At 36.6% G+C, this 19,834-nt stretch overlaps 1 protein-coding gene and 1 long non-coding RNA gene across 4 annotated transcripts; both read right to left on the minus strand.

The window, feature by feature from the left end:
• Window positions 1-596: 596 nt before the first annotated feature.
• Window positions 597-16,644, minus strand: LOC120005753 (CHD3-type chromatin-remodeling factor PICKLE-like). 3 transcript variants are annotated; one of them, XM_038855567.1, is made up of 31 exons: window positions 16,410-16,644; window positions 15,621-15,770; window positions 13,417-13,554; window positions 13,164-13,318; window positions 12,636-12,797; window positions 12,261-12,508; window positions 11,977-12,072; window positions 11,719-11,855; window positions 11,438-11,650; window positions 11,255-11,362; window positions 10,980-11,030; window positions 10,783-10,882; window positions 9,498-9,640; window positions 9,310-9,413; window positions 8,943-9,081; window positions 8,601-8,770; window positions 8,314-8,380; window positions 8,112-8,234; window positions 7,227-7,336; window positions 7,055-7,136; window positions 6,224-6,421; window positions 5,793-5,943; window positions 5,599-5,701; window positions 5,290-5,364; window positions 4,747-4,808; window positions 4,570-4,646; window positions 3,817-3,947; window positions 3,336-3,708; window positions 2,090-2,222; window positions 1,704-1,777; window positions 597-1,589 (listed from the first exon to the last, which is right to left on the minus strand). In XM_038855567.1, exons 2-31 carry the CDS (start codon window positions 15,765-15,767, stop codon window positions 1,125-1,127), a joined length of 4,335 nt encoding a protein of 1,444 aa, XP_038711495.1. In that variant the 5' UTR covers window positions 15,768-15,770; window positions 16,410-16,644; the 3' UTR covers window positions 597-1,124. The 3 variants fall into 3 exon arrangements, with proteins under 3 accessions (XP_038711495.1, XP_038711494.1, XP_038711493.1); XM_038855566.1 differs by having other exon boundaries at window positions 5,599-5,704; window positions 15,621-15,782; XM_038855565.1 differs by having other exon boundaries at window positions 5,599-5,704; window positions 16,410-16,643.
• A 402-nt stretch (window positions 16,645-17,046) lies between these two features.
• LOC120006691 lies at window positions 17,047-19,717 on the minus strand. The gene is made up of 6 exons (XR_005470069.1): window positions 19,683-19,717; window positions 18,819-19,569; window positions 18,643-18,717; window positions 18,269-18,342; window positions 18,090-18,151; window positions 17,047-17,974 (listed from the first exon to the last, which is right to left on the minus strand). It is a non-coding gene; the product is annotated as an uncharacterized LOC120006691 (long non-coding RNA).
• Between the last annotated feature and the right edge of the window lie 117 nt (window positions 19,718-19,834).

Genomic DNA, 19,834 nt, shown 5'->3' on the forward strand with positions numbered 1-19,834 from the left:
AGAGAAGTAGAAGAAAAGACAAGCACACATAAAGGCATGAAGATAAAGTAGGGAGTTGTTTGATTGGAGCAACAATAAGAAAATGGAAAACCAGGTTGGCATGTCTCAACCAACAGCACTAGTTCAAGGGAGGGAGAGAGAGAGAGAGAGGGAGTTGATGGGTATTGGTTGCAAGGCAAAGCATGCGTACATTTCAAGCCCAGACTTTTGTCTCTCGTTGTCTCCACTTTCCCAGCATTTGCCTTATTTTCTGGCTCCTTTTATCTTCTCTCTCGTCCACCCTTTTCACCCCGGTCTCTTTAAGCTCATGTCTAATATAAACTATACAATTGGACTGGTACATATCTACACACACACACACTCACACTCACACTCTCTGTCTAGGCTCTAGCTGCCTATTATTGAGTCTTAAAAGGAAGGTATTCTTTTCCCTTCCACTGATCCTCTAGTGGGGGCACGGGCACCTGCTTTAAATGTACATACATACATGCATACATACCCATCTGTACGCGTAGATTGTGCTCCTCTCGGAAGTCAGACCTATCTCAGCATGCAACTATGCATATAACACGAGTGCTTCATATTATATATATAGGTTTTTTCACACAAGGGCATAGAATAAATACCCCTTCTCACTTTAGAACATGTGAAAGCAGTGAGTCCGCATATAGGGTTAAATAGTGTGTCATGAAGCCATAACCACATCCTAGGAATGGAAAATAATCCAAAGTTCCAACTTTGCTAGTAATGTTGGATTAGAGCGTAAATACACTTGCAACTTCAAGTCACAATCCAACTTAATCCGGCAGATCTCAATGATAAATGCAGCTAAAAACTACAACAAACTATCTTCCTCTGGTTAGTTCCTGCAACCTGACAAAGTTAATTTCCCTCGATGATGGCTTCGGCAACTTTTCTTTCCCTGCATCATTGCCTCAATTGGTCTTAACAAAGTCGTAGCCATCAAGAATCCCGAATTCTTCAAAGCAATTATCAAAATTGCTCATGGCTATTGAATGAAGGAACTTGTAAGAGCACTAATAAATTGTTCTTGATTGATAGCTATACATGTCACTGGACAATGCAAGCTAGATGTCACTATTTCAAAATGCCATTGATAGGCATTAATCATCCAAGACAATGACCCCCGTTTCAGATTTCTGTTCCTCCCCATCGTCACTTGCAGCTGCATCAGTTTGAGTTCTCTCTATTGAACTTGGGTTTTTCGGTAGAGGAACATCAGTTGGTGGGCTGGAAGTTTCCTCGAGAAACTCTTCTGGGTCCGACTCAATTGATGTGCTACTTTCTTTCTTTGTCTCACATTCTGTATTCAAATCCATCATTTCAGTAGCTGTCACAGCAGGAGCTTCTGCGATCTCCCTCTTCGATGCGACTTGTACTTCCTGGTTTGGGTTTTGCGTTGGCTGGTCTGAGATGGGACTTTTCTTTAGCAGTGAGAGGACTCTATTTATCTCACCACAAATGGCTTCCAGTGGATACAACTTCTGCTTCAACTTGAGACTTGCTGGTTGATTGTTCAAGGATGTCTGAAGTGATTCATAATCGTTCTCCTCCATTATCTTACAAAGCTGCCAATTATTGAAATAAAAAAGAAATTGACGACAATTTCTCTCAATATGTCTACATCTATCTGTAACACAAATAGTCTAGCATAAAATGCAAATCATCACCGAAGACCTTACCTTGTTATAAAGCCGAGCCAATTCCAATCGATCTTGATCATCATCGCAAGTGGCTGCCGATATTTCTTCTAGTGCTGCAGAGATAATAAATAATCACAGATTGAATTTTCTTCAGACAGACTAGCAAATGAATAAACCAGGCCAAATTTCATTATGATAATTATTCACCACTGAGAACATGCCATGGAATAACACCAAATCTGTTTTAGAGGGAGAGAGAATATTGCATTCATGTGCGATATTTCCTTTTTTTGAACAGGCAGCTTAGCCGAGAGAATAAAACACAACCAGGAAAATTGACAAAAGTACCCATAAACACAGAAATTATGGAATTGCATTGCTCAATCTAGAAGACAATAAATTTTTAGAAGTAACGATATGCTTACTCATTGCTTTCATTTTTGGCAACCGACTGATCAATGGGTTATCAATCTCAATTGCGCTCAAGTCTGCTGCAGCTGAGACCCTTGGTTCATTGTCAGGCTCTTCACCAGTAACCTCGTTAGATCTTTCTGCACCCTGCAAAACCGTTGAACCAAGTAAGCAATCATCATATCAAAAAAAAAGAGGTTACTAATAACGCAATCCAGATATTTCAATTTTGTTCCAGCTCTTAGTAATGGCAACTGCATAGTGAATCTGTCCTGCATTATCACATCATATCAAGATCTAATTGCAAACATGTCAGTAAATTGCAACGCATGATATTTAAAGGGATAAATTTTTCAGCATGCAAGAAAGTAAATCCATATAAGGGAAATTACCACAGGCAATTGCAGAGTTAATGTCGCATGGTACCCACAACTAAACTTTTTGTAAATTAAAACACGAGTTGAAGGAAGAGATCTCAAAACTGACTAGAATAGACAGCATATCAGTAACTGAAACAAACGAGTCACCACGCTTTAGTCAAAATAATTTTGCAGACGAACATTCTCGAATAAGAAGAATACTGAAATTCATGGCCAGTATTACACATCACGACTCATGAAGAAGCACACCTCTAGTTTTACTTGGCATGACAAACTACTTCTACGTGACACGCAGATGACGTCCTTTAAGGAAAAAGTCGCAAAACTTATTGATAATTCAGTAGTTTTAAGATAAAAAATTCTGACACAAGGATACTGAAAAGCCAAATAGATCTGAATAAGCCATGTTTATTATTATTGCAAAAAAAAAAAACTAAGACTGATTTATTATGTCATTTGAGAATGAATGAACACTGAACAGCAATTCATAGACGAGCCCAATGCAGCAGTCAAAACTACCAAGGACAGTGTATCAGTGGTTGTCATTGCGCTAAATATTGACTTCACTAGGGCCTGCTTAAGTTGCTCCAGAGTTAACTAACACACTAATACATGAATCTCCATTTGCTTCTTGAGTTATATTTTGGGAATACCAACTTCTATGAACTTCTTTTCATTAACTAATACTGGACGAAACAGAAGGGTAATTGGAATTCTATATCCATAAAATACAAGCTTCCAACTCCAAAACCTAATCTTACATCCATATAGATTCAACTATGAACAGGGCATATCTCCTTTGCCCCTTTCCCTTCTCGGACTCCGAAACACATAATTGTATATTTAAAGATGAAAATGCACTAAATGTAATAATACTTACAAAATATACTTTTTGCTCCTCAGCAGAGAGCCCTTTCTCCAAAAGTTGCACCCGTTTTTTGATAAACTCGACCTGTTTCCTCTGCATATCTCTAAAACGATATAATGCAGAAGAATCTTGGTACAACTGTGAATGGCTAGGAACAGCAGTTCCTTGGGGAACTTCAGCAGTTGCATTATGCAAGCTTTCATTTTCAGGACTCGGGTTGCTAGGTCCTTCCATGTTTGTTGTATTTGCACCATTTTGTCCTTCAGAACTGGGTTGCCCTAGGTTAGCAATATTTATAAAGGGAAGATTCAACTCTTGACAAATGATTTCCTGAATCTTCAAGTCCTTATCATCAACGATAGCCTGCCATCTCCCATACCCATGCCTTAAAATTCAAATAAATAAAGTAAGTAACAAAAGGAAGATCTCATGCTAAAAAAAACAAATAATTAAAAAACAATACTATTCATAAAAAAGAAACAACATATCATACTTCAACACAGCACGCAGTAAAAATAAATCATGCTCCGCTTTCCAAGATCTTCCACCCTTCAATCCTGGGTAACGCAGCAGAATGTCATTGGAAAAAAGGGGAGCACCTGGCTTCTCCAATGATGACTTCACCTGCTCCCAAACAACGAAGGGTGAAAAAGTGTAGAACCAATGAGAAAACAAGTAGAACTTCAATATTTTCAAAATTGGATGAAAATCATAAGCAGCAATGCACATGATGGAAATAGAAAAGTGACTCTTTTCCATACAACATGCTCCATACCATGCAGAGTTTCAAGGTTAGATTAGAAACAAGATCAAAAACTTCTCAGCCACATGGAAGGGGGAAGGCATCATGATCAAGAATTGAGTCACAATAAAGGACCACACTTAGAAAAAGGAACTTTATAGATCTATGCTGGTAAGTTCACTATTTTTATTTTCCTCCTTTGTGTTTGTCAATATATGTGCAGGTATGAAATTTTGTTTTAACTTCAAATATAATTGGAGAACAAGTTATTAGTAATTAATTACCTACAATCGGTGCCCCAAGCAGTAATACTCCATTTTATATACCTCAGATATCATTGATAGGACAAGATGGAAAAGTAATGCAAAAATCCTTATCCTTCACTAGGTTGGGTTGTAGGCCTAAATTATACCAATTTCATATCATGAGGTCCAAAATCACCAAGACAACATAAATGAGAAACTCCATAATTAGATAAAACATGACAATCCATATAAAACTTACCTTATCTGTTATAAGCATTAGTATTGCAATCCTAACAAGTACATCTTGTACTCTAAGTCCTTCTCTAGGAACACCGTCTATAAACAAAAAACAAAATGCCAACACTGTGTCAAACAAAGCAACCAAACATCCAAGGCATGATAAGTACAGATTTTCAATGTGGTAAGAACCAATCACCTGAAAAAGTAGGCGAATCCGTTACATCTTCAGCAATGTGAGTCAGGAATAGTTTCCCGTATCTGAATTGACAAGATAAGAAAGATGACAAAATTCAACAAGTCAATGCATCAAATAACCAAAAAGAAAAAAATATGAAAAGAAAAGGCAAATATCATCATGTATACATCACCAGCTGAAAGGTAGCTACAACAAAAAAGATTAGCACTTTTCAAGAGAGGAAATGCCTATCTATATTCAACAATGAAAAACGAGATAAAAGAATTATTAACCATTGCAGGATAATGAGATAATGCCGCAGGTCTGCTATATAATACCATGGATAATCATCTATATCTCTAAAGTTCTTTTCCCTAAGCCCCAGTCCACAGATTGTTCTTTCTTTCCCTTGGATTATTTTCACTGCCCTTCAAATCCATTCCTATATTTATTGGTCTAGTCATTTTAGCGAACAACATCATTACTAAATTCCACAACATCAAGAAAAATGTAAGATTCCAACATAGAGGAAAGCCACAAAGAAGTCAAGCTCGTGTTTAATACTCATGTATTTCTTCGTAGGTCTTCTGCTTTAAGCGAGGTACAAACTCCTTCCAATCGAAGTCCCCAACCCCAAACCTGCAATATAGATGGATGACAAATTAAACTAAAAAACAAAACCAAACCAATAGAAGTTGTATCACAATTCTTGATCGTGCTTTGTTCAGCGCTAAATTTAAAGAGACATGCTTCTACACAAACCCCCATCATCTCACAAAATAAACATATGCTCTTGCATACAAGTAATGTAGGCACAACAAAAAGAGAGAACTTTGGATTGATGGAGAACAAATCACATATATCAATATTAACCTCATTAGAATTTGTACAAAGGCAGCTCTCTGATTTTGATTGAAACCCAAAACCCTGAATGACCTTCCTTCACCCTCCATGAGCGGAATTGGTTCGGTGCTATCTGCTGCAAAAAAATATTGAAATATAACGATAAACAGGTGTTTCCTATGTTTGGAAATCTTATAAAATCATACAAGGATAGAGTAAGATACCACGAGCTCTCTTTCTATGGAGCTTTCTTCCACCCTGAATCCCAGATGAAGCTGTTTCACCATCAGTCAATTCACCTTCATAGTTATCATCCTCACCGTCAGAGCTTACATCTTCCAGACCAGCAAGGTCGTCTTCTTCAACAGATACCATCTGTATGAGTTAGATAACAGTAACCAATTAATAAAAAAAAGCAAAGAAAATATGAGCTAAGACTTGTCTCAAAGATGTTGAATGTACAAGTCGAAACATCATAAAATTGTTTTCTAACCAATACTAGAAAAAGTAGTACTGTAAGAAGAAATGTCTAGGCAAGAAAGAAAGACAAATTTGAACCATGTACCAAACTTAAGTGGAAAATTAATTGATGGCCAAAAGGAACTATAAGGATGAAACCTATCAACATAGAGGCAGCATAAGCAAAACACAGGACCTGCTTACGGCTTCTCTTTCCTTTGCCCATGGAATTGATCTCCTCCACTTTGTGAATTTCAAATCTATCTCTCAACAACTCCTCCCAGTAATCTGTTTTTTCAAGATTGCTAGAGGTAGATTTATCTTCAATGGGAACCTTCTGAGCCTCTTTCTCTGCAGCAGCCGTGACTTCGTCAATGTATTCAAAGTTTGCTACCTGAACATAAGAACGTTAATTAAAATAACCTGACAAACTAAGAAAGAAAGAAAAATGAGAAACCAGAAAAGAAAATAATTCTGCAAAGAGGTCATGATAGCAATTACAAACTAAACATTTTACTTGCATGCGGACAGTTATCCATGCAGGCATACACATAATATCATATACGGTCGACGAAAAATGATTAATTTGATGCAACAATTGGTTCAATATATGGTTATACATGCGTCTTTTCAACTCATTTTCTTCATTACTATTTAAATTAAGGACTTGCTTCTTACAGCAAAAAAGATTATATTGATAGTGGCAGTGATAGTGGAACCAAGGGGGTGCTTCCCAAGCACGGAGTATAAACATCATCTACACGATTAAAAGGCATGTACATAGAGTCTGAGGACTAGAGAAAGAACATGTGGAGAATTCTTGTAAGCTTGCATCAAGTTTAACACAACTCAAGGAGCCATTATAATGGATAACTTCTAGACAACGTCATCAGTGCCTAGTGCCGACATTTTCCAAATGATTTTGTCTTTATTATGGAAACCAGAAATTGAATTTATCCAACATAGAAAATACATGAAAAGATGCTCCAACTATTATGCAGGGGTTAACAAGTGTGAAGACTTAAACCTTGAACGCCTTCAGAAATCCATCATCCTCTTCATCATCCAGAGATGCCTCTTCATCTCCAACTTGTTCACGATCAAGTAATCTATTACAAGAAACAGAATAAGAATTTTTTTTAATTGATTTACTCAAAAAGGTTACGAAAGAATATTATTAGCATGATCAAAACAAATACCTGTCTATGGAAGCATCATCGTAATGAATTTGGCGTGATTTTCCTGCTTCATCATTCTCGTTGGCAAATAGCTCTTTTGAACCATACCTGATGATGTCATCTAACTCTTCCTACAGCAGAATTAAAACCATTCAGAGTCATTGTCTAGTGAAAATAACTATTAGCGACTGATTGAATTTTCCAGAACATGCACAAATCTATAACATGTTCATACTCCTGCTAACAAGCACATATAACTAATGTAAATAGAAGAAACAATATTTTTCTACGTGTTCAATATTTCAAAGAAAACATATTAAAGTCACAGTTTCAAGAACTTCAAGTCCATTAGAAGCACTGCTCACATAGCTCAACTCCAGACCTATGATTTGTCGTAATGGACATAACAGCCATTTTTCAACACAGTCACAGGGTGGAAAAAATTAGCACCTAAGGAGACACTAGGTTAGCACGAGATTAAGTGTTCTATGACACAGCAACCCTTGTAATTCAGACAGTTCTTTCGGTACCTATTGGATTCTCCTACAACTTTCCATTCAAGTGTTGACTTGAGTAGATACAGAAGCAGTGCTGCAGTTAATTTTGCCTATAGCATTCTCACAGCATAACCTTAAACCCTTATCTTTTGGGCTCACGAATAAGTCCTACAGCCTCTCTTTTTTTCCCAAGTAGTAGTGTCTTGCAAGCCGTTGCTCACATCCTTTAACTTTTGGTCACTCAGCAACACAAAATCGTAACAGTTACTGCAACCTACAAATCCTATTTTATACCATAAGAACCCTTAATCACTAACTCCCCTTGCAATGCCAAAAATTGCACGACAGATAGCTCATATCATTAACATAATCCACAAGCAAAAGTATAAAACTATTGAAAACATTTGACCTGGTTAATATTTTGTGTCTTCAGCTTCCCAACCACAAGATGTTCTAAAATCATTTTCTTCTTAGTCATCTGCATCATTCTTTCCTCAATGGTTCCACGTGTTACAAGCCTAAAAATCATCACCTGAAAGAGCAACACAACAATCACATGTGAAAACAACTTATGAAAGCAGTAATCGGCATCGAAGAATAGATAAATCAACCTTGTTAGTCTGTCCAAGTCGGTGAGCTCTAGCCATAGCTTGTAGGTCTGCATGGGGATTCCAGTCACTAGAGGGACAATATCATAGCGAAATTAATAAATAAAATAAGCACTTTACAACCACATCAAATTTTAGCAAAAAATAAAGTTCATCACCATCATCATTCTGCTTCAACTGTTTAACCATTTCCAGCCCAATCACATTTATGTAATAGCTCTCTTCTTATTACCCATTTAGAGAGCGATAAACAACTTTTAAAAAATAAATCTTAGGAGGTAAACATTTACCTGTCATATATGATGACAGTATCAGCAGTTGCAAGGTTTATTCCCAAGCCTCCAGCTCTAGTGGAAAGCAGAAAGCAGAATCTTGAAGAATTTTTGGCATTAAATCGATCTATGCGTATTTGTCTCTCAGCTCCACCCACCTTCCCATCTATCCGCTCATATTGCCATTTCTAACAACCAACGCACACCCCAACAAATAAAGAATGAAAAATATGTATGACTCGGCATTCAGTAAAGTAAATCGTTATATGTGAACAAGGAATTGTCAACCGCTGAGCAAATGACCTACAGACTGAAAAAAAAAAAAGGGTTGTGAAAAAAACGAAAAGAAAAGAATCATACCTTATAACTACAGTAGTCCTCTAGTAGGTCCAGCATATGCTGAAATTGCGAATAAATGAGAACTCTATGTCCTTGCTCTTTAAGCTTCACCATCATTTTGTCCAAAAGTTGCATTTTACCAGAAGAGTCAAGGAGCTGTCTGTAAAATAGACGAATAATAAAAAGTAACAAGTGAACACTTGAAAAAATCAGGAAACTAACGCATATTTTTAAGATCGCTAATAAAGGCTGAAACCAAAAGAATGAAGGATTCCCTATAACATAAGAGCTAGACAACTACTTTATTGTTCTTGCTCTACAAGTTTATGAAGCCACAATCAGGGTCCAACATAATATCCCTTTTGTAGATGTCTGAGTGACAGATTACCTGTAAGATTCATTAGCATCTTCTATATCCAGTTCAACTCCTTCTAACATGTAAGAATGACAACAGACCTTGCGCAGCTCCATCACCACATTGATGAGGGATATCTTGTACAAGAACATTTAAATCAATAGGTGTCAAGTTAGAATACATGAAATGGAGATTTGTATCATTCAAACAGAAATATGTACCTGTGCACCCCCACGCCGAGTTAGAATTTCATAGTTACGAGTCAGAATCGCCTTATAGTACTCTTTCTGCTTGCTGCTTAATTCAACACGCAATATAAGCTCCTTCTTAGGGGGTAGTTCTTTCATGACGTCTTTCTTGACTCCTGCAGATAAAAGTTTTCAGTAAATGGTTTATAGTTGAAGAAAACATCAAAGTCCTATTTGCTTGATTGAGCCTGAAAACAGCTTCAGCAAGCCCACAAGCATCGTGATTTATGCAGTGAAAAATTGAGATTGCTATAACTGGCCTCTGTATTCTGCCAGTTTACTCGTGAAGGAAGGAAAGCATCTTATTTAATTTCAATTTTCATCTTCTCTTCTTGTTTTTGGAGAGAAGATGAAAGGAATGCCAAAACAATTACTCAGTAAAAACTAGTAAATGAACTACAAACAATTCACTAGAATCAAATATCTGAAATGGAAAAAAAAAACTTAAACCAACAGGACCAAAAAAAATATTTAACTTTTCTACCATTAACAATAAAAATGAGAAACTAGTTGATAATAATGGCAGCAATAGGGGGGAAAACAGTTATCTAAATGGATGGACATAATCAATCCAGTATCCAGGTAAAAACATACAGGAAAAAAGTATCAATTGGAGAGCAACTTCTCAGGCACTCCCCACATAATGCACTCAAAATACACGATATCAATTAACAGGAGATCTGATGAAGCAATTGAGCTTGCTAATATTACAACTTTAAAACCATAAACAAAGATGCACATAGAGTAGCAGGGATGTTCGGTCCTCAATATCAGCAGTAAGTTTTTCAATTTGAACCATGAGCTAATGACCGTGGGCAATGAAATACATTGTAAAGATTTGAGAGCTATTTAGGACAAGGCAAGACCCAAAGAGCAATGAGCGAGGAAGTGAGCCTCTAGATAAAAACAAAATACTAAATCAAGGAGTGACATCAATGGTAGGCAGACAAAGAATTGGTTTATGTCATTTCTCAATCAACAGACATCGAAAGTAAGATCTTACACAAGGACCTCTTTCTGCATGCAGAAAAATCGGCAAACCTTTTAAAGATCCAGGAAAAAAAAACCAACAGGTACTTCTGTGAAAATTTTAAACTTGGCCATCAGAGAAAGATGCAGAGAACAAAGACATCATGGCATGAAATTTAAACAACAAGCCACCCACAACTAATACAGACACACTAAAAAGTGCATATAATATTGCCTATCCAAACAGTCAAATAAAGGACTTGTCACATAGAAAAGTTGGAGAGTATACTTCGTAAGAGATGGGGTGCTAACATCTCATGAAGTCTCAAAATCTGCTCCTCTTGATTGATATCCTTAAACTTTTCCCGAAACTCCTCTAAACTCTCGAACTGAAAATAGTGAAATGTCAAGTACTTCATCAACAAATCCATTTATCCAACAATGATAAAATTTAATAACATCTCCTGAAAGCCGCCAGGTACTAACCTTCCCAGCATCAAGGAAGTGCATAAGCATAAAAAGTTCATCCAAATTGTTCTGCAATAGACCAAATAAGTGCTCAGAAGTTAATAACAAGTAACTTAAACAATGTAATTTAAAAGCTATATGTAGCTGGTTAGTAAAATTAAGCATCTTTCTTCTATTATGAAAGCATTTGATGTTGAATTGTTCGTCGATGATATACCAAAATTTTAAGATGTAGAAAAATATTTCCAAAAAATATATTTTGGTTCAAATAAATAGAATTCAGTAGAACAAACCTGCAGAGGAGTTCCAGTCAAAAGCACACGATGTTCACTTGAATATTGCTTTAGTGAATGAAACAATTTTGAATCCTTATTTTTGAGCCGATGACCTTCATCAACAATCTACACATAGACTTCACTGTCAGGCAACAAATCATACACCAAACTAGCAATGTATTGTTGGATGGTGTATGTTACCATGCACTCCCACTTTATTGGCTTCAGCGATGCAGTGTCCATGTTTATTATCTCATAAGATGTAAGGAGCACATCAAATTTTATCCTCTCCTGCTTACTCTCAGTTACAATATGTCCAGATTTCTTTTTCTTAATCTTCTTGTGCTTTTTAGGAAAGTAAAATTCATGTTCCCTTACAACAGCACGAGCTTGTGTAGATCCAACATACATAACCTGCAACATATAATCTCCATCAACGAAAAGTTTTACTGATGAAAAAATGGACAGTCCAATGTACATACAACATTCATTTGTGGTGCCCACGTTGCAAATTCACGTTCCCAATTTCGAAGTGTTGAGAGGGGAGCTACTACTAAGTGCGGATAGATATTTTCTTCAAAAAGAGATGCTAAAAATGCAATGCTCTGTATAGTTTTACCTGAGACCAATAAAGAAAACACAAGGCGGCAATGCGCTGTCAAAATCCACCATCAAAATGCAAAAGCAGACTCCTGAGAGAGAAAATGAGAAGGAGGTAGGGAGGAAGAGGGGCAACTTACCAAGACCCATCTCATCAGCTAGTATCACATGTGTTTGTTTAGACCAAGAGAAACGCAAGAAATTCAGCCCTTCAAGCTGATATGGATGAAGCGAACCTTCAATCGTAATCACAACAAAAGCATTTAGTGGTTTGGGACAACGAAGACGAATATGAAGTGACTGCAGTCGCAGCAACAGAGGCATTCAAGAATTCACAGAGATAATAAAAAAAAAATTGCATAAACACACAACCATAATTATGTCAGATTACTGGAAAGAGCAAGGATATCTCAGGATGAAGCACCTCCAGAAATAAATTCAGGACTTTTTTCACACTGTTGGAATTCTTTTGCTGTTTTCTTGGATTCCATGGCATCTCGAACAATGCCCTTCTGCTTATTTGAAGATGGCCTGTGAGACCTTGTCTGAATTCTATTAAACCTTTCAATTTCAGACTTAAACTCAGAAACATCTGATTCAAATTCCCAATAACATTCATCGTAAAAAAGTTCTTTATACTTGACAAGATACTCCTTCTCATCATCGGTCCCCCTGCAGCATTCAATTAGACATTTCAGATCCATTATTGCCAGTGCATTATTCCAAATCAATAGGTGTATAAACTAAAACAGTGGTATAAGATAACAAAACAAAAAGGTAAAGTGCATGATTGCTTGACCTGAAAGCAATAATCCGATCAACAGTAGTCCATTCAGGTCGAATGGCAACATAATCATCTTCATTGTTATTGTTGGATGCCATTTGACGATGAAAGTTGTTCACTTTAGTCTTCAGTCGAGGATTGGCTTTAAAGGCTTTTACAAACTCTTTCTCAGGCACCCTTAAAGCAAAGAATTTGGGAGAGGGAATATAATCAACCAGTGCCATGATAAGATTCATTTTCATAAACTGTGTGAGCTTGTATGCCAAAAAGCTGACAAAATATTCACTCCAGGGAGGAATCATGTGAGAAGAAATCTGGACTCCCCTAGCAAGAAGACAGCATCACAGCATAACAACTAGCACAAAGAACAGCTAAAAAAAACTATTAAAAAAGATCTTTTTGCGTTCAAACAAAACCAACTAAAAAAACCTTGCCTGGCAAACTTTGTTGCAAGCTAGCAGGGTTTGCGAAATACATCAAATTACATAAGCAAGGATGCTATATGAGTTAGCAATTTATAATATTGTGAAGCATATGGCTCACCAAGTGCAGTGCAGATAAGATAATCCCTTCCACTTCACAAGATACTGTTTCACAAAAATTTGCTTTGAGCCTAGCTTGGAAGCATCACTGTCATCAGCAACTGTAGGGCGCATTTCACAATCCAATATCTTGTCAATTTCATTAAGAGGACTCACCTGCGGATAAAAAAATAGCAACTATTAGCTCTCTCTGAAGAATAACAGGAATTATTTCAACGGAAGTAATCAAATTGACAGTTGTCAAGAAATGATACACATTCTGGGCATCTCCAGCCGACGAGATGCGGAGCTCTCAATGGTGAAGTCAGACACTTTGAATGGTAGATGTAGTTACATGTCTCGCAATGCAGAAGATCCCCACCTTCTCCACAGGCTTGGCATGAATTCTCTTTCTATTAAAAAAGGAGAAAAGATTATTAAACTTAACAGTTTCTCAAACTTTCTTGCAAGTATTAGGAGAGGAGGATTCCACAAAATCAAATTAACTAAATACGCAACAGCAAAAAAAAAAAAAAAAAACACAACAGAGAGAGATAAAAAAATTAGACATACATCCATCAACTTTCCAAATTATTTCTGATTTTCCATATTCTCTCACTCTGAAGTTTTGTGTGCAGAAGTGTCAAATAATATAAGCAGCTAAAATAAAATACAATCACTAAACAAAGATCTCTGATTTCCACTCATCTCTTTGTCTAGAAGTGATGTAAACCAAGAGTATTTTGATCAAATCCAATATCAGAATTTTAGAAATCCATCTCAATATCTCGAACTTCATTTGCTTGCACAAAATTATTTTCAACAACAGGAAACAAGATATTAATTTTTTGCGGCTTCTCAATACTGTGACAAGAAAAGGCACATTTTTCATGAACTGCTGCATAAATTTTTAAGAACCAAGAAGAAGAAAGCATGTGAAACAAAGGAGCTTGTGGCCTAGCGGTTGTCATTTCCTTACACTTAGGATATTACCCCATAACTTATCAAAAAAAAAGGTTCAAAGATGATACTACAGGTTACAGTAGTGCCTCTAACTCCCAATGCCTAACAAATGAAGCTCGAAATATTCCCCAGTTTTTTTATAATGCCAAATATATGAACCATCGAAAACAACCTTCAACAACAGAAGCGTAAGATAACATATATCTAACCAAGAGTCAAAAGAGACCACAGATCACTCATCTGAAAGTTATTACGTACAAAAACCTTTAGTAAATTATGATCTTCCTCATCCCAAATATCAACTGAAGTACAAGGAAAAATGAAGCTCAGACAAATCACAAAAATCATTCAGTTTTCAACAAAAGTACCTACAGAGGCAATATCTTCACATTCCTACAAGCATCCAGAAAGAGAGAGAACAATGAGGGGTATACAGTGCATTAGCCAATGATGTGTTAGGCGAACCCTAATCCCTTATAAAGCCCCCTCAAATGTTTGACTAGCACCAATAGGTGTTGGTGCGCTATGTTGATATTTTCTTTTCCTTCTTTCCATTTCCAATTTAATAAGGGAAGAAAACTATCTATCGCGTTAATTCCTTTTCTTTTCCGCCGTTTTAGCAGTCAAAAAATAAATAAAAAACATGTAACCAAGCACATTTCTTCTACCAGTTGTCCTCTTCAAAAGAAAATTGATAACAATAATAAAAATAATAATAATAATCATATTTCTTCTATCTTTGTCAAGATTTAAACAGAAAATGGCAATACCCTCAAACAAAGAATAAATATTCCATTTTAGAATAATGAATCAACTAAACTCTTCCGATCCTGCTGACCAAACTTTGCATTGGCAACAAAACAAATCTGCTATTCAAGTAAATGCATAAAATCGCCTTAAATTTTTAGCGATATTTTTAGTCCCCTGCTCGCTCCTAAATCCATCAAGGTTTTTAAGACAACAGATAAGTGCCAGTGTGGTAGGTGGACCACTCCTAATTCAAGGATGGCAATAACTAATTCTGTAAGATGAAAGGAGTATGGTAAGGAAGTGACATACCAAATAACATTAACAAAAAGCCCAATGAAATAGATCAACACCACCATTCATCCACATGGGAGCTCAATAAACTAGCCTAGTCACAAAAGCCTAGATTTTGTTCTCTATTAAGAAAATAAAAACTAGACATGAGTTGCCATCACAGTTTATGCCAAATCAGCCACAAAAGTACTTCTGAAATATCCTTCGCACAAAATAATAAACTTTGAGCAGAAGAATATCATAAGCATGTTCACATTTCGATTAGGTGAGGGAAAATTCAGATTTAATTATTCAACCAATTGCAAATTTGCAATGTCCGCAACCAACCTAACACGATAGCAAGAAAACAACGCATCAACAACATAATAAGAAAGCACAATAAAAGAAGAAAGAATTAAATAATCAAAAGAAGATCCGAGAATATAATTATTAGGAGAGGAATATAATAAGGAATAGATGGAAAGAAAATACAGACCGCATCATCCCTCACTATCTTTTCAACTTTTTCCTGCTTAGACCCAGATTTTCCATGCACAAAATCAGCGTCATCATCCGATGACTCTAAATTATAAATTGGCCTTCGATCTGATCTGACACGAAGTCTCTCGACTAAGCTGCTCATATTCTGCAAAATAGACTGAAAAAATCCACTTGTATTAATATCTTCTCACTTAATGGTTACTCAATCTCAATCACCAGAAGGATCAAACCCAGAACCTATATATGTTGGGGAATCAAGTGCTAATTGACTACTGGACTTATGCACCTAAAATTATCACACATATTAAAGAACACAACGGCTAAAATCAACAAGTTACTGAAGGTGAGGATAGAAGTTCACAATCTTGCACAATATTCACAACTTAGGGTCTTTACCATTTTCAGCACATTGCCCTTGTTATATTAAAATAATCATGGTTCATTGGCCTAATCCAATCTGCTAAGAAAAATGTGATCAAACCATGGGGACAAGTTTAGCACCTTTACAAGTTTAGTATTAAAAGGAAACACCATAGAATGCTTACGACTTTTCTCTCTTAAATGAGTAACCATTCCTAAACTGAATTTGAATATACCTGTCATATAATAATTGAAATTTGCACTCAATACGGCAAGAATGCGTGATTCAAACATAATCAAAAGACCTACTTCGGAATTCGCAGTAATTCATGCAAACTCACCATACCCAATTGCCCAAACGACAAAACAATTGAAATTAAATCCCTATTTATACACCCAACTCAAAAGAAGAATTACTACTTACAGGGGCGGCTAGAGAATGCTTCGTTGTAACAATTTCGAAGAGAGGAAACTACCGAACGTCACCGAGATCAGCACAGATCTTATCGGAGATATTCCGCCGTGATCGGCCCGGCGCTGAGAGGGGCTAGTAACCGAAGAAAGTGGTCGAGAGGAGTGAAGAGCCTTTCTCGTGCCCCGACAATGAAATTCAGGACTCAGGAGTTGTTTATATAACGGAAAATTATAACGTTGGACTGAGATCCGTGTCTAGTTTCCGAACTTGATTAGGAGAAAGAGGTCGGCCTAGGTTTGGAGGGACTGTTTGGTCTTTTCAAAAACATACATCAATTTTTACTGCTTGAGAAAACCCCGGTAAACGAAATCTTGGTTTTCCTTTTTAAAGGAAACAGAAACAAAAACAAAAACAAAAACAAAAGCTTTGTTTAAAGTTTTAATTTCCAACGGTACAAAAAGCTTGGTTTGGCACATGCGGCGGATCCTTAGTAAAACCATTCGGGCTCGGGCATTGTAGGACCCAGCTTGAGCTTGAACACGATAGCTCATACCTTTACAAGCGAACCGAATTCGAACAATAGAGCATAATGAGTTGCAAACAAAACAAGTGATGTTCTGTTTCCTATACATGTAAACTAGTTGAAGCCAAATCACAACATAAGTGATCTGAATTATGAATGCAACGATCCAGATCAAATCCAACAAAGTTTATAGGAGTAGAGAGACTGTAATTGTTACTAGATGTCACTGAAAATCAACAAAAAAAAAAACAGAGAGAGTATATTGTTCCAGAGCTGTAATGCCATTCGCATGCGTTTATCTTTATTTGCAAACCTCATCAATTACCCGGTACAAGTATCAAAGCAAGTGAACGTTCAGTATGGATTCTGTTCTCAGACCAAAGAATGGATTCTGGAATCACTAATAGATCATACAAACTCCTACCCATTCGGCTATAAGAGGCTGGAAGAATTCAGGATGTGCAGAATTGAATGAACTTCCTCAATACCTGTTGTTTATATGACAGAAATAGATAAGCATGTGGGAGTATGCAATATGGAAATAAACAAAAAGGTTCACAAATTTTCAAGACTAAGTCAGCAACCAACAGAGCACTATGATCGATAATTAATAGTAAGATTTATGGACCAGAAGATAGAATTGGCACTTGTACAGATTCGAAAATCTTTGCAGCAACCTCCAACAATAAAAGACTTTCTTTGCAGCAACCATACGTTAATGCATACAGATTCTCTACTTTTTTCCCCTCTTGTGTGACTGGCAGTATCTGCAGCTATGTTAACTTTGGCTATGCTCAAAGATAAGTGGTGCCCAGCATGATATTGCATTTTAGCTACAGTAAAAATCTTTGCCAGGTAAATCCTTTACCTTCACTAGACCGGGCTGCACATCCAAATGCCCTCAAGTCCGTATCAAAATAAAGGTTACAATTCAATGAAAGGACACAAATAAATCTTTATTAAATGAACGATAGCCACATTCCATGAAAGACTTACCAGTCCAATTCTGACACATAGAGCTTCTATGTCAAGCCACCTTTTAGGACACCATCTATAAACAAAACAAAAAAAAGGTACATGTATTTGCCAGTGGTGTATATCAAACAAAGAAAGCGAACATTCGAGGTAAACAAAGGCAGGAAGTTGCAGAGGTAAGGACCAATCACCTGAAATGGTGGGCAATTCAGTTATATCTTCAACAATGTGAGACAAGAAGAGACTTCCATATCTAAATAGGCAAGATATAAAATTCAACAAAAAAAAAAAAAAGGAGAAGAAAAAAGTCAACAATTTAGATTATCAATACCGACAATACAAAATATTAGGAAAGAAGAAGAAGAAATACTATTGTATTTCTGCAAGGGTCTTCTACTTTAAGTGACCTACAAACTCCTCCAATAAGAGTCCCCAACACCAAACCTGCGATATACATCTGATGTAAGCCAATTTAACATACATGAATAGTGACATCTCGTCCATAGAACTAGTGTCACAATTCCTCGTGGAGCACACATATTTGCAGCAATATAGACATCTTTCAGAGCAAGAGCTACAGTATGTCATTGTTCTTGCATTGCGGACACACTCAAAACCCAAACATAGGGACTTGCATCCATGCATAGCAGGCACACAAGAATGGGGAGAAACTTTAATTGATAGACCAAAATCATTATGTCAGTATTAACCTCATAAGAATCTTTATGAATGCAATCCTCTTACATTGATCAAAACCCAATACCCTGAGTGAGCTTCCTTCACCTTCCATAAGAGGAACTGGTTCTGATACAAGTAATGCTGCAGGGAATGACACTCTGATAAATGGGCATCGTCAATTTATGTTATCTTATCTCATTTCACTGTTAGTCAATTTTGACTTCAAAGTTTATCATCCTCACCAGAGCTTACATCTTCCAAACCATCAACACATTCTATTTCAACAGATGCCATCTGTACAAGTTTCAGATAGCCAGTTAATCATATAAAGAGAAAACTATGAAATATGTAAACAAAGGTATCTTCCTCATCTCAAAGATGCAGGATGTACAAGCCAGCATGCCAGACATTATAAAACTACGCCTAAATTCCAGTCCAAAACCCTCCTGCAATATAAACAGGTTAAACAAAATCAAGTTACTAGACAATTAGGTCTCGTTTTTCAATGCAACTAGTAGTTCAGAAGCCTAAACCGAGAATTGAAAGTTAAATGTTTAAACCAAATCCAAAATCTGAATTTTATAAATCCATCTCAAAAAACTAGAGTTATGTTTGGTCATGTTGAAAATTTTCCATTTTCAACAACTGAAAACAAGCCACTAAATTTTGCACGTTCTTGAGTCTCAATACCATGGAAGAAAAGGCACATTTGGTTGCCAGCTGCATTGTTTTAGAAACAGAAAACAAGAAAGTGTGTTAGGTAAGTTCAAACAAGTAAAACATAATAACTCCCTTGCACAAGGCTCTCTCAATGGAGGTGGGATAGAGCCATAGAGGAAGAACAAGATATATGCAGCCTTAGTGCTTACCCACACAATGCGATGAAGTTGTTTTCAGGATTTGAACCACTGATCTATAGGTTGACAGGTGGTGCTGAATCAACCTCACCAGCAGGCCAAGGGTTAGCCCCTGGGTAACTTCAACCACGCAATACTAAAAATAACCATAAAGCTTTCAATGAACACTTGCCATTAAAAGCACAACAAGCCTAACAAATAAAGCTTCAAAAGAAAAGGAAAATAAAAGACAAAGTTTGCTGTGGTTACCAGATCGAAAATACCAGCTAAAAGCCCAAATGCTCTCTGCAACAAAAAATGAGAACAGACATATGTAAATATGTAATCGATGTTCACAAAATCAAAAAGATTCTAACAATCATTATAGTTAAAACCCTCCGATATATCGCAGCACTCTCAGA

Source organism: Tripterygium wilfordii, chromosome 9, assembly GCF_013401445.1.
Source record: "Tripterygium wilfordii isolate XIE 37 chromosome 9, ASM1340144v1, whole genome shotgun sequence".
Classification (NCBI taxonomy): Eukaryota; Viridiplantae; Streptophyta; class Magnoliopsida; order Celastrales; family Celastraceae; genus Tripterygium; species Tripterygium wilfordii.